At 36.5% G+C, this 13,733-nt stretch overlaps 1 protein-coding gene across 1 annotated transcript; it reads left to right on the top strand.

Moving 5' to 3' along the window:
• The first annotated feature begins 686 nt into the window (after positions 1-686).
• On the top strand, positions 687-1,770 carry LOC107567529 (transmembrane and immunoglobulin domain-containing protein 1-like). Its single transcript, XM_016253221.1, has 3 exons — positions 687-1,001; positions 1,211-1,504; positions 1,625-1,770. The coding sequence occupies exons 1-3, from the start codon at positions 713-715 to the stop codon at positions 1,768-1,770; spliced, it is 729 nt and encodes a 242-aa protein (XP_016108707.1). The 5' UTR covers positions 687-712.
• Positions 1,771-13,733: the final 11,963 nt, after the last annotated feature.

The following is a 13,733-nucleotide window of genomic DNA, read 5'->3' as shown; positions in this document are numbered from 1 at the left end:
TCAGGCCATATTTTGTCCTTTTAAAAATACATTTCTAATATATATATTTCAAAACACTTCTGCAGCTATCATAAACGTCTACAAATGTCATAGAAACTCACTAGTCAAAATGTCATGGAACCTTATAGTGCATAGAAGACTATCCAGTGATCTAAAATCTCTCATTTATTTAAAAAAATGTATTGAATATATTTAGCACAAATAAAACTGTATTTTCAATCTGCAATAATTATCATGTATTTACGGTCAATACATTATGAAACTTTAAACATTGATTGTCCTCTACACTTTAAAACAATTTAAAGATGTGTTGCACCAGTAAGGTATTTGTGAATATCCAGTGTATTACTGTGTGTTTAAAACGGACATTTTTGAAATAGATCATTCTTGTGGTAGAACTGTGGCATTAAGCTACTATGAAGGGGGCTCGGAGCTGTAGTTTGTTATATGTGTTTTTTCTCCTGTTTCATAAATTATGCTGCCATATACTCTATTAATTGCTATTTTTAAATATATTTCCAGCAATTCGTAAGTGCTGCTTCAGTGTTTTCTCTGTCTGCTTGATTCTAACACTGTATTGTAACAGAGGGTTTCTGCTGCTGTTCTCAACTTCACATGTAAATAAAGCTGATATCAGGGTTTGTAAACCATCAGAGGATTTAATCCATGTAAAATCTGTTCATCAGGTGTGTTTGGTGAGTCAGTGTCGGTGATGGAGGGAGATTCTGTCACTTTAAAAACTAATGTTACTGAAATACATGAAGGCGACAGTATAGTGTGGAAATATGGAGCTGAAAATTCTCAAATTGCTAGAATGAACAAAAAGATGCAAAACTTCTCATCTGATGTTCTTGATGGAAGATTCAGAGATAGACTGAAGCTGGACAATCAAACTGGATCTCTGATCATCACAAACATCTCAACTGAACATGCTGGAGTTTATCAGCTAGAGATAACTGGAGCGAATCTGACTTCAACAACATTCAGTGTTGCTGTCTATGGTGAGTAGAGATCATTTGTTGAAATGTTCACTTATTCTATTTACATAGTCAAATATTTATGTATTTTATATTTTGAGATGACAGACACATTCAGCGACTGTTAACACACTAAAATTCAAAACAAAATTTACAGATTCACTACAATTCACAATGTTGAAAATGAGACAATTGTGTTAATATTCCTCTTATTCTCACGTTTTTTTTTCCAGCTCGTCTGCCTGTTCCTGTCATCAGCAGTAACTCTTCACAATGTTCATCATCATCATCACAGCAGAATTGTTCACTGGTGTGTTCAGTGGTGAATGTGAGTCATGTGACTCTCTCCTGGTACAAAGGAAACAGTTTATTGTCCAGCATCAGTGTGTCTGATCTCAGCATCAGTCTCTCTCTACCTCTGGAGGTGGAATATCAGGAGAAAAACACCTACAGCTGTGTGCTCAACAATTCATTCACTAACCAGACGATACACCTGAACATCAAACAACTCTGTCACACATTTTCAGGTACAGCAGCGCTGATATACAGTATGTGTTTAATTACTGAGCTGAACTCTGTGTTCTGTTGTAGATCAGACTGATGCATTCACTTACATTCATGACTGTCTCTCTTTTATTCTACTTCAGTTCCTCCAGTTTCTCTGATAGTGCTGATCTCTGTTTCTGCTGCTGCTGCTGGATCTCTGTTGATTGTCGCTGCAGTCGTGATCTTCTGCATCTGCTGGAAACACAGAAAAACTGGCAAGTATTATCTTCTCTTTATAAACAAGTAAAATAAGAAATAATTCTTCAAAAATATGTTCTCAATATTTTAGCCAACGTATAGCCCTATTTTGTCATTTAATTAAAATTATTCTCATAATTTTCATTGTTATAATAAATGTCTATTTGTTTTTCTTTACTCATCTCACTTGCACACAAAAAAAGCTTTCTCTATTTTATCTGATCTCCATTTTATGAACATAATCTTACATGTTTAAGTAAAGATGTGGCTGGTGCTCTGAAATTCATATGAATGATACATTTTGTTATGCTTGTTGAACTTAAGTGCTGATTAAATGTAAAATACTTTGCTTTGTTAAACATCACATTTGTGTTTGATTTATGTATAAATGAATGTGTGATTTATGTATCTCTCTAAATGTAATGATAAACACTCTTTTAGGAACTATTTGTGTGTAGAAAAAGTTACAGGCCTAATGGCTAATTAATCGTTGAGTGTTACTTTGGTGTTAAATTTGAAAGCCCTAATAATAACAAATAGGCTGTGAAGAACCAGATCTAATTAAGACTGAGTTTTTTGGTTTTAATTAATCTAATCTTTAACAATTTCTTGTTAAAACAGTTGAGACTTGTGAAGAAGAGATTACTTATGCTGAGACGACATTCTACAAAAGAAACACACAGAAAACGGTAAGACAATGTATTGTTGATATGTTGAGTATTTGTATAATTGGTAACACTTTACAATAAGGTGTCATTTGTTAACATTAGTTAATGTATTGACTAACATGAACAATACAGTTGTTCACTGTTAGTTCACGGTGCATTAACTTATGTTAACAAACACAAATACAAATTTTGATTTTAATAATGCATTAGTAAATGTTTAATTTAATATGAACTAAGATTAAAAATGCTGTAGAAGTATTGTCATTTCTTAGTTCATGTTAACTAAAGTAGTTAAGTAATGTTAACTAATGAAACCTTACTGTAAACGGCTACCTTATAATTTTAGAAGAGAGTCCGATGTAGATCAGTGTGTACTTTTGATTTTGTCTGGATAATATTTAAGTCCAATTCCACTACTTAAGAAAAACAAATCATGTTCTGGTAAATCACAGAAATTATGACATACTAAATTGAAAGTATGAGATTCAAAATTACAAATTCTAACTTAAAAAGTTGAAAATCTCATATACAAAGTTTAAATAATGAGATTAACAATTTAAAATTCTAATATAAAATATTGAAATTATGACATACTATTTTTAACTTGCATATATCATTATCTGACTTAAGTATGTTATAATTTGTAATTTTTAATCACATCATTTTGACTTTTCTTTTAATTTTGACTTTTTTTAAATTATGATTTACCAGAGCATTATTATTTTTATTTTTTTCTTATTGTCACAATAACTATTTTGTTGGGCAATGTATTGTCCCAGAAATAAGTGTGGTATTATTGTCATTTTATGCCACTAAATATATAATGATAATATAATAGCATAGCAATGCAAGTAGTGCAGTAGTGCATGCATAATATTGCATGCACAAGATGCTGCAAAAGACAGTCAAACACATCCATCTATTGCACGGTTACATAGAAACTAAACAACAAAACATTTTTTTAATAATAATAAACAGCACAAGCGGAATGCAAAAATGCATTCTCTCCTTTGTGAAACTCCCTTAACGCTAGCTGTGAGAGAGCACCATTTTGTGTTGTTACATTCACATATGTACCAGAACTGTGAACTGTGGCTTTGAGTCGATTCAGACTTTACATACTGTAAGGAAAACACTATAGGGCCTCAAATGTTGCCTTCTTTACACATGTCTGCATTTTACATATTTTGTGCAATAACTCAATATATTATTGCGACAGGCCGAAGGCAGTAATGAGCTTTCATAGCATAATAATCTATCACACAACTGCACCATGTGTTTATAAAAGACTTGGTACTACAAAAAAAAAAACATTACATTTATTATTAATATTGTTGTTATTCTTAACATTATTCATTATTATTATTATTATTATTATTATTATTATATATTGTGTTATACATTTCTTTACAGAAAGTTGAAGAGGATCATGTGGAATATGCACCAATCAAAATCAGAAGATAATCAAACTTTAATGTTGTTCTAAGTACAAGACCCTTATTGTCAGATCATTTTCATTGGGAACCTCCTGCAACAACCTCAGACACTATGGTCTATGGATGAGCATTTTCACTGCAGCATTTTCATGTTTGCAAAACATAGATGCAAACTATTTGTCAAAAGGTGACAAGGTGAACTCTGCTGTGGTATTGACTATTTATATCTGTACAGAAATGTGGTTTGATCTGTTGGTAGAAAAAAAACAACAGCTTGTGCATGAGAATGTGTCTAATGCTGGATGCTTGCATTTGATGGCAGTTTGTTACTGTGTGTATAAGGTGTCAATAGTGTCTGTTTGAGTGTGTATCTGTGTCTGAGGTGTCAATATCATGTTTGTGTAAGCGTGTGACGGTGCGAGTGTGTCTGAGGTGTCAGTCTGTGTGATCAGCATGTCGTTGCAAGGATTTTTCATTTATGCTCACATAAAACTGTTGACTTCTGCTCTATAGGGAAGCCACTTTACTACAAAATACTAAACTCATTAAAGGGGTCATGACATGGATTTTTTAAAATCATTTTAAAATGTTCCATGAGTTTTTTTTTTTCAACCCTCATTCTGAACCTCAGAAACAGCCTGTTTTTAAGAGGCGGGTCCTTTAACACTTCTCAGTATTCGGCCACTGTTATGATTGGCTAACGGTATTGCATATGAAACAGTATCAATGCCACCTCGCTATTGCATGTTTTGAGTGTTTTGACAACATAATCAAAATAAAACGGTCATTTCCAGACAAAGCATAATCAAATAATTTACTTACGGTTAGTGATGCAGCTGCAGTCAGATCTAGTACAGCTTCATCTTTCAACAAATGTTTCTTTGTGAACTCTCCATGACACTGTGCCTCGATTACAAAACAAAATCCTCTGATCAATCCTCTGACACGATCCGGGGTGCCATTTAAAATAAACTATCCATTTGTTTCTTACGCTGGGATCCTTCTGGTAGCTGTACAAAGACGCGAACGAGCTGTTTAAACCAAACGCATCAAAGCAAACGTTCTTTTACTCCAGGGCTGTCCAAACTCGGTCCTGGAGGGCCGGTGTCCTGCAGAGTTTAGCTCCAACCCTAATTAAACACACCTGAACCAGCTAATTAAGCTCTTACTAGGCATAGAAACTTCCAGTCAGGTGTGTTGAAGCACAAACGTTCTTTTACTCCAGGGCTGTCCAAACTCGGTCCTGGAGGGCCGGTGTCCTGCAGAGTTTAGCTGCAACCCTTATTAAACACACCTGAACCAGCTAATTAAGCTCTTACTAGGCATAGAAACTTCCAGTCAGGTGTGTTGAAGCAAGTTGGAGCTAAACTCTGCAGGACACCGGCCTTCCAGGACCGAGTTTGGACAGCCCTGTTTTACTCTATTTGCCTGATTGTCGACAGACTCAAGTGTGTGGACTGTGTCAGAAAGTGAATGTGCATCTCTATACTGTATCCAGAGTAGACAAGATAGAGGCAGTGACTGCAATTTCTGTTTGCTTTTGACACGATGCAACACTCGCATTCAGCATGATGATCAAAACAGACTGAATGCCGGTGGGCGGAGCCTAGGTCGATGTCTTGCTCTGGAGGCGGTGTTTATGCAAATCTTTGTGCCCGGGTGACGTAATGCCGAGTTCACACTGCATGATTTTAGCCCGATTTTTCACTCGCTGACAGGTTTTGCGAAATCGCCACACATCAGCATAACAGTTAATGCTAAATTATTTACCTCCAACTCTCTTTGCAGAACACCCAATCCCTGTTCCCTGCAGCTCCCTCCTGCATAATCTGCTTTTCTTTTTCTCCTTGTAGCTGGAAATCAGCTCACAGACAATTTGCGGGCTATATATATATTTTTTAATCATTACAGTCTTGCTCGCGATAACTCCTGACGTGTGTGTTTTGTTGTGAAACGTAGTTTGTGGTCCAGACAGAGCTGTCGGCGATTCTTCCTATTGTGAAGTCATGCAGTGTGAAACCCCCTGTCGCCGATCCATCGTGCAATGTGAACACAGCAGCAACTGAATGTTACCCCAGATAGTCACGCAGTGTGAAAACAACGGCGATCCGACGAGTTTGAAAATCGTGCAGTGTGAACTCGGCATTGGTCTCATCCTCAGACGTCACGCCCACGAACCGTTGGCTGAACGTCTGATGCATACGGCACACAAAAGTGGAAACACTTCAGGAGTTTCAAAGTCATCATCGGACTGGTTGAATTAAACAGGATTTCCAGGAGACATGTGTGTTGGGTTCTTTAACGTTCCGCCTGGAAACAAAGATGCGGTGATGCCAAACCCCCTCACGAAAGAAGAAAGCCGTCGTGTTTACAACTGTGATGACGAGCGTTTATCAGGATAAACTAAATGCTGGATTCTCAAAAGTATGTGAAATATTTAGCTCATGGCATAGAATCTTTAAAATACGTCTGAGAGTTTTACACACCGGTCTGTTATTGTGGCGACATTTCCACGCCCCGAAATGTGACGCTGAAACGAAACGAACTGTGATTGGTTGTTTGACATGTCGGTCAAACGGCCTCATGGGCGGGCCTTGGCCAATGAAAGCTGCCATGGATTCCAGACCTTCAGCCGTCAGTCTAAAGGTCTGGCTACACGAGACTAGGGTGACGTCACCTTGTCCCACTGGATCCAAACGAGACGTTTTTAGAGCTTGATTAAATAAATGTTGTGTTTATAATGAGGAGGATGTTTAAAGCTATGAAACGTGCAGGATGTTTTAATGGTACAGAGACCTTGTATATGCCAAAAGATCAAGGCAAATTTGATTTATCATGTCATGACCCCTTTAATGCTGATTTTTCACAAAAAGGTCCCAATCAAATAGTGATATTCACAGTATGAAAAAATAAAATATTATATACTTTGTGTGCATGATGATCTCATACAGTGATCCTGCAGTTAAGCAGTAATACTCTCAACAAAAAGGTACAAAAGCTGTCATGTGCAGTTCCTTTTCAAAAAGTACACCTTTGTATCTTATTTACCGCTTAAGGGTGTATTTTAGTACCTAAATGGGCAAAAAGGTGATGCACCAGTGAGAGCTTACCTTTTTTGCTGAGAGTGTAGTTTAAGTAGTTTCAAATCTTGCTAAGCAGAACTATTCTTCATCTATGTTTATATATATATATATATATATATATATATATATATATCTTTGGTTTTGAGAATTTAGTGTTTGCAACTTTACAGATCTTCTTTATGCACCAAGAGCTTGTAACACTCCAAAGAGAAATGAAAAATTTAAATCGCATCATATGACCCCTTTAATACACAAATATGCATATGTATTAGAGCGCCATCCAGTGATAACTAGGGTTTCAATTTCAAAGAATTCAGTTATTAATTGAATCAGGTGTTTTTAATGTTCTCACATGAACATACAGATATCTTTCAAGCTATTGTTGCTTGTTTCATAAAGAAACTACTTATGCACAGATCATTTACAATATTTCAACAGCTTATTAAAACACTGGAAAATTAGTGTTAAAGGGGTCATATGATGCTGCTAAAAATAACATTATTTTGTGTATTTGGTGTAATGAAATGTGTTTATGCGGTTTAAGGTTCAAAAAACAGTATTTTCCACATACTGTATATTATTGTTTCGTAAGATGACAGGAACGCGTGGTTCCATCATAAGCCTGCATAAAACAGTATACAATACAAGAGGCAATATACAAGGACAGTAGCAACATACACAATGACATGAAGGATATGTGTGTTCATTCAAAGAAAGGTTTTCCTATGAATTAATTAGAACAACGAACAACATCAAGTGTGATACAAGTAAGACTTTATCAACTACACTTAGTCTAACATACTCATACACCCACACACACACACACATGCATACAGTTGGTATAGGAAAAGGGTTAAAGCTTAAGCAGTAAAGAGGAGAGAAATAAAGATATGAAGCTATAGTATCATTGGATATTCAGCAGATCTACAGCCTGAAGGAAACATCAGATTCTTAGTTCAAACACACCTTTGTAAAAAGGTGCAAATGATATTTAGTCTTATTAATTGATACACTAAGTTTGATACTTGCACGTCTTGTCTGTCTGACAGAGATTCCTGATGCAATCTGAAGGCTCAAGTTGATCTTTGCTGAAGTTGGTTGATGGAAAAGAACCAGTCTGAGTTCATTCAAAGAAAGGTTTTCCTATGAATTAATTAGAGAAGAGTCCATTTTTATGGTGCATTGGGTTTTTCCTATAGAAAATGTAGTGAGTGTCTCTACCCACATTCCTTAGGGCCATAAAACCAGTGATATCAGCATTGGTTGCCATGGTGACCAGGGGCCTGGTGTCATTTGCAGACATCCTGGCACCCAGTTTATTGGGTGAGGGGTCTGTGACGATTTGTTAATCTAATGAATAACTGATTTGTTAAATCAAATAAAAAATTGTGTTTGATTGGTCCAGACGCTACAGTGCCTTAATGACATGGCGGCAGCAACAATACTACAGCCAGAATAAAAGTTACGCCTTCTTTCTTTGTGTAAACATTTGGGCGGCGTTATGCAAATCTTTCTACGCACTATGTGCGTGTTAGAACGAGCCGTTTTAGGTAGGTGTGGCTGACTCTTAACTTTTATAAAGAATATCTCTTTGGATTTGAGACTTTAGTCTTTGCAACTTTACAGATCTTCTTTATGCACCAAGAGCTTGTAACACTCCAAAGAGAAAGGACAAATTACAATCGCATCATATGACCCCTTTAATGAAACCTACCACGTCCAGCTCTTATTGATTTATATTTGGCAAATTTGATGTGACAAATTCTGAAGTGACTAAACATTTACATGACAAAAACATATCATGATGCACTTATAAATATACCTAAATCTAGCTATTCTACCCTATCTACTCTTAAAAAGGAAAACTGTAAGTCAACGCTGAAGGTAGACATTCTTACCTAATAAAACAAGAAACATCTAGCCTCAGGCCCATTCCAATCATGAGATATCTCATTAGCAGCACTCCATCATTTAATTTTAATATCAAGTCAATTCTAATTAGTGGGTAGATATGTTGCACTGTATGTTGGGATATTATTCTCCTGAAAGAAACACAGATTCACAAAAGGTTAATACAACAGTTATGTTTGAATGCCATAGAATGTGATGCTCTGTAATTAAAATAATAAACAGCAGTAATTCACATGCAGATCGACAGACACCAAGTAGCTACTTTCTTGTGATAGTAAATCACAGCAGCAGCTGCAGTTACAAGCAGCACCGGAACAGTAGCACATTTCCTGCTACAACAGCCGAAGACAGACCTGAACCTGTAATAATAATAATATGTGCTCAGTTTACCATGCAGAAGAAAAAGACACATCGTGGGGAAAAACACGGAACATAATTTCACCACTTATCCAAAAATAAGTTTTGTCAAATTTTTATATCAATCGTAATCAGGGACAGACTTACCATATTTCATGTTATAACTGTAGGGCTAAATGCCTTATTTCCATTATGCCTTTATGAACTGCATATGTGATATTATAAGTTTCCACCAAACATCTAAGGGAGCTTATTCTTTTTCAAATGGGTTCAAAACATAAACAGCTTTCAATTTTTGGTGCACACATAAAAACAAAATACTGACTTTCTTCTTCTTCTTCTTCGTTTGCCAGATATATATATATACGCTAATTCTTGGCATTAACAGATTATTCCAATTTTGATAAAAATAAAAATATCAAGTTTATTGACATACATTTGTCACACGGTGAACATTTGAAATGTGTGAAAGTGAAATGTGATGATTAACAGAGGCCTTACCTTACTAAAATTTGGAGAACTAGGCCTTGTCCCAAATGGCACTTCATGAGCACTTGCTCTTGTGGACTCACAATGACTGCCATGACACATGTCTGTTAAGTCCACAAGACCATAGGGACCATGTTTTTAGAACATCATTGTCTCCACCAGTAATAGGCACTCGTGCAAAGTCAGCAATGACATACATCCAAGTGAATGAAATGGAGGAAAGTTATCGAAGGAAGTGCATATAAAAGTGAACTTTAATGCAGCCTCAGAGGAAATCATGAGAGCTTTAGGTTTCGTTTGGGACAAAGTACTGCTTCACACAGAAGACGCTCATTTGTCACCCCCTATTTGTGTAACTTTGTAACCAGCAGAAAGGGTCACTGAATGAATCAGTGAGCAAAACTTGTGTAATTCATTATACTACAGTTATTACTACACTTGAGTAACATTATATTAGATTATATTAGACATATTTTTGTAAAACCATTTGAGTGCTGCGTTTTTAGACGCAAAGACGTGTGTTCTGTGTGAATGGCCCCTAAGACTGTATATTGTCTTTGACATTTGCAAAAACTTAATGATCCATGAGATTTATTGTATCTTTAAATTTAGGTTGATTAATCCAATTTTCTACTTGCTCATATTTGCCACAGTCAAATATTACCTTTCAGAAACCATCAGTGTTAGCAGAACCATTCCTTTCCTGGAGAAGCGTTCAGTTTTTGCTCTTGCAAATTCCGCCATGTAAATAGCAAACCTGCCATGGTGCAAGCTTGTAGCCATTTGAAACAGTCAGGTAACTACACTCTCAGAAGAAATGCTGTCACTGAGGCAGTAATATGAACCCTTCTAATATGAACCCTTAACCTTTTTATAAAAATTAAGAATAATTTTATCTATTAAAACCAGTAAAAATCTTAAGATGAACTATAACATTATATCTGTCATGGTACGTCATTGCAGGGAAAACGCAGGAGGCACGAGTAATCATAAACCGTCTGTATTGACGAAACACAGGGGAGATTCCAACATAGAAACTTGAAGCAAACGCACGAACTCAACAACTAGACCCGAAAGAAAGGAAGGAACTAACAGGAACCTAAATACACAGGATAATTAACAAGCACAGGTGCCAGGAATCATGATTAAACTAAACGAGAAGAGGAAAAAGACCATATATGGAAAACCAGGAACAGAGACAGGGGTAAATCAAGAAAAAACAAGTCCAAAACACTGACATAACTCAGTGGGGGGTGGGCGCCCTGGAGGCTGGTACAGGATGGAGACACGGGAGGCCTCCAGGGCGGATCAGGGATGTCAGGAGGCCATGGTGGGACAGGCAGTCCAGGAGGCCATGGTGGAGTAGGGAACTCAGGAGGCCATGTCGGAGCAGGGAGCTCAGGGAGCCATGGCGGATCAGACAGTCCAGGAGGCCATGGTGAAACAGGGAGCTTGGGGAGCATGACCTCGGCACTCGGCGGACTCGGGGACTGGAACCCTCTCTGGGCTAAACTAGGGGGCTGCAGCCCAGAACAGAAAATTGATGGTGGCGTCATCCAATGCCGTCGCCGTGGTGAGCCCGCAGAATTCCCAGGTGTACTCGAAGATGGGGAGATCTCGGCGGGCTAAGGTGGAGAACCGAGCGGCTATTTCCATCGCCATGGGGAGAAACAAACAGGAAACAAAAAACTTTTCAAAAAACGGAAAACAAACAAGGGGAGAGGGGGCGCCGCTTACTGTTCTGTTTTGGTCGGGTCTTCTGTCATGGTACGTCGTTGCAGGAAAAACGCATGAGGCACGAGTAATCATAAATCGTCTTTACTGACGAAACACAAGGGAGATTCCAACATAGAAACTTGAATAAAACGCACAAACTCAAAAAGTAGACCCGACAGAAAGGAAGGAACGAACAGGAACTTAAATACACAGGATAATTAACAAGCACAGGTGGCAGGAATCATAATTAAACTAAATGAGAAATGGAAAAAGAAGACCATATATGGAAAACCAGGAACAAAGACAGGGGTAAATCAAGAAAAAAAAACAAGTTCAAAACACTGACAATATCATATGCAATGTTGGGCAGTAACTAGTTACTAGTAATGCATTACAGTAATAATATTACTTTCCCTGGTAACTTGTAGTGTAAGTAATTACTAATAAAATTTAAGTAATAATATTACAGTTACCATCCAAAAAATGTCTCATTAATTTTTTGTCACAATTGCTAATGATTTGAAATTAAAAAATTAAATCATCCCTATCAATCTTCTTAATCGTTTTCACGCGCGTACACACGTGACGTCACCAATGCAGCAAGCTAGCTTAGTCGGAAGATGGAGAAGCCCACATCATATAGCGGCTGGAAATACAGCCATTATTTAAGTTTTGTAGGGAGAAAAGATGACAAAAACATCAATGTCACATGTAAATTGTGTAATGGTACTAAGACTGTCTACAGCAATGCCAACATGCTTAGTTGGTTCTACCTTCTTTCATCAGATTTTACTATGTTGCTGCTTTATTAAATAACAGAAGTTTAAAAATGTGTGGCTTGCCATCAGTTTGAGCCAGTTGTACTCTACATTTATCTGTAACTTTCATGGATTCAGATACTGCAAAGATTATGCAATTACCAATTCTTTGAGGTATAATGGAAAAGTAATGTAACTAGTAGTGTAACTAATTACTGTTGACAGGGGTGCTTATAAGGGGGGGGTGTAAGGTTAGGACGATTCCAAACCTCGGCCTGACGATGGAGGGGGCAGAGTGAATATGCTGTTCAGGGGGTCCAGAAACCATAGCGGTGCACCTGACTGTTGGCTGGGAGTAATAAGTAATAATATTACTTTAGAAATGAGTTACAAGTAATGAGTAATATATTAATAAAAAAAAACTCATTACTCGGATTGTGACTAGTATACGTTTACGAGGATGTGAACTAGGAGGGTCAAACACTGTCAGGGGAGGATTCACACAACCTTTTAACAGTTCTGCTGTTAGATCGCACACTGAACCACTGAAGAAAATGTTTCACAAGTTTGTCTTGTTCTGTTTGTGCTGCTGGAGTGGTAAGTTTATAAAATAATTTTCAAGGTTTATTTTATTTTATTTTTTTAAATTTTGGAGTAATAAAGCTATTCTCATCTTTTGTAATGTACCAAAAGAATTGTGAATTTTGTATGAATATAATACAAGATCTACTAATTATGAATCCAGGTCACTGTTGGGATTAGGGTTAGGAAGTTTTCATTGACATTTCCAGGTCGGGAAAAAGTCATGAAAATAATGGAAATCCCAGTGTAAATGCAGTGTAAATGTTCAGAAAGTGTGAACTTGTCAAATATCTGGCATGTTTTTTTTGTAGAGCATATTTAATAAATATACATATTTAAAAAATACTTCTGCAGTGATCATGAACATCTACAAATGTCATAAAAATGTACAACTCAAAAAGCGCAAGGACTTTATAGTCCATAGGAGACTATCCAGTGATCTAATGACCTAAATCTCTCATTTATTAACAATTAAAACCGTAATTTCAATCTGCAATAATTATCATAAAATAATGTCAAAAATCTTTTAAACTTTAAACATTGATTGTCATCTACACTTTGAAGAGTTAGGATGTTACATTGTGGATTGTGGTTTTTCAGGAGCTCTAGGTACATAATACACACATATACATTTATAACACGAGAACAGAAAGAACATTTAAATAAGTAAGACTAAGAGAAAAATCTAATACTAATGTGACACATCTGGGTCTGAAAAAAATATGTACATATTTGTGCATTATGTATATTAATCTATTAAATAGCGCTGCTGCAACAGTCTCTCTATTATGGTAACAGCAGTTTACAATAGCTGTTTTGAAAGACCGTAGATATTTTACATTTGGTTTTTTGTTTCTGTTGTTCTCAACTTCACATGTGAATGAAGCGGATTTCAGGCTTTGTAAATCTTCAGAAGCTTTAGTCTGTGTAAAATCTTTTTATATTCTCCAGGTGTGTTTGGTGATTTAGTGTCAGTGATGGAGGGAGATTCTGTCACTTTAAAAACTAATGT

This window comes from Sinocyclocheilus grahami, unplaced genomic scaffold (assembly GCF_001515645.1).
Source record: "Sinocyclocheilus grahami isolate Dianchi unplaced genomic scaffold, SAMN03320097.WGS_v1.1 scaffold1166.1, whole genome shotgun sequence".
Lineage (NCBI taxonomy): Eukaryota > Metazoa > Chordata > Actinopteri > Cypriniformes > Cyprinidae > Sinocyclocheilus > Sinocyclocheilus grahami.
Note: the sequence above shows the minus strand (reverse complement) of the source record. Positions and strands in the feature narration are given on the sequence as shown.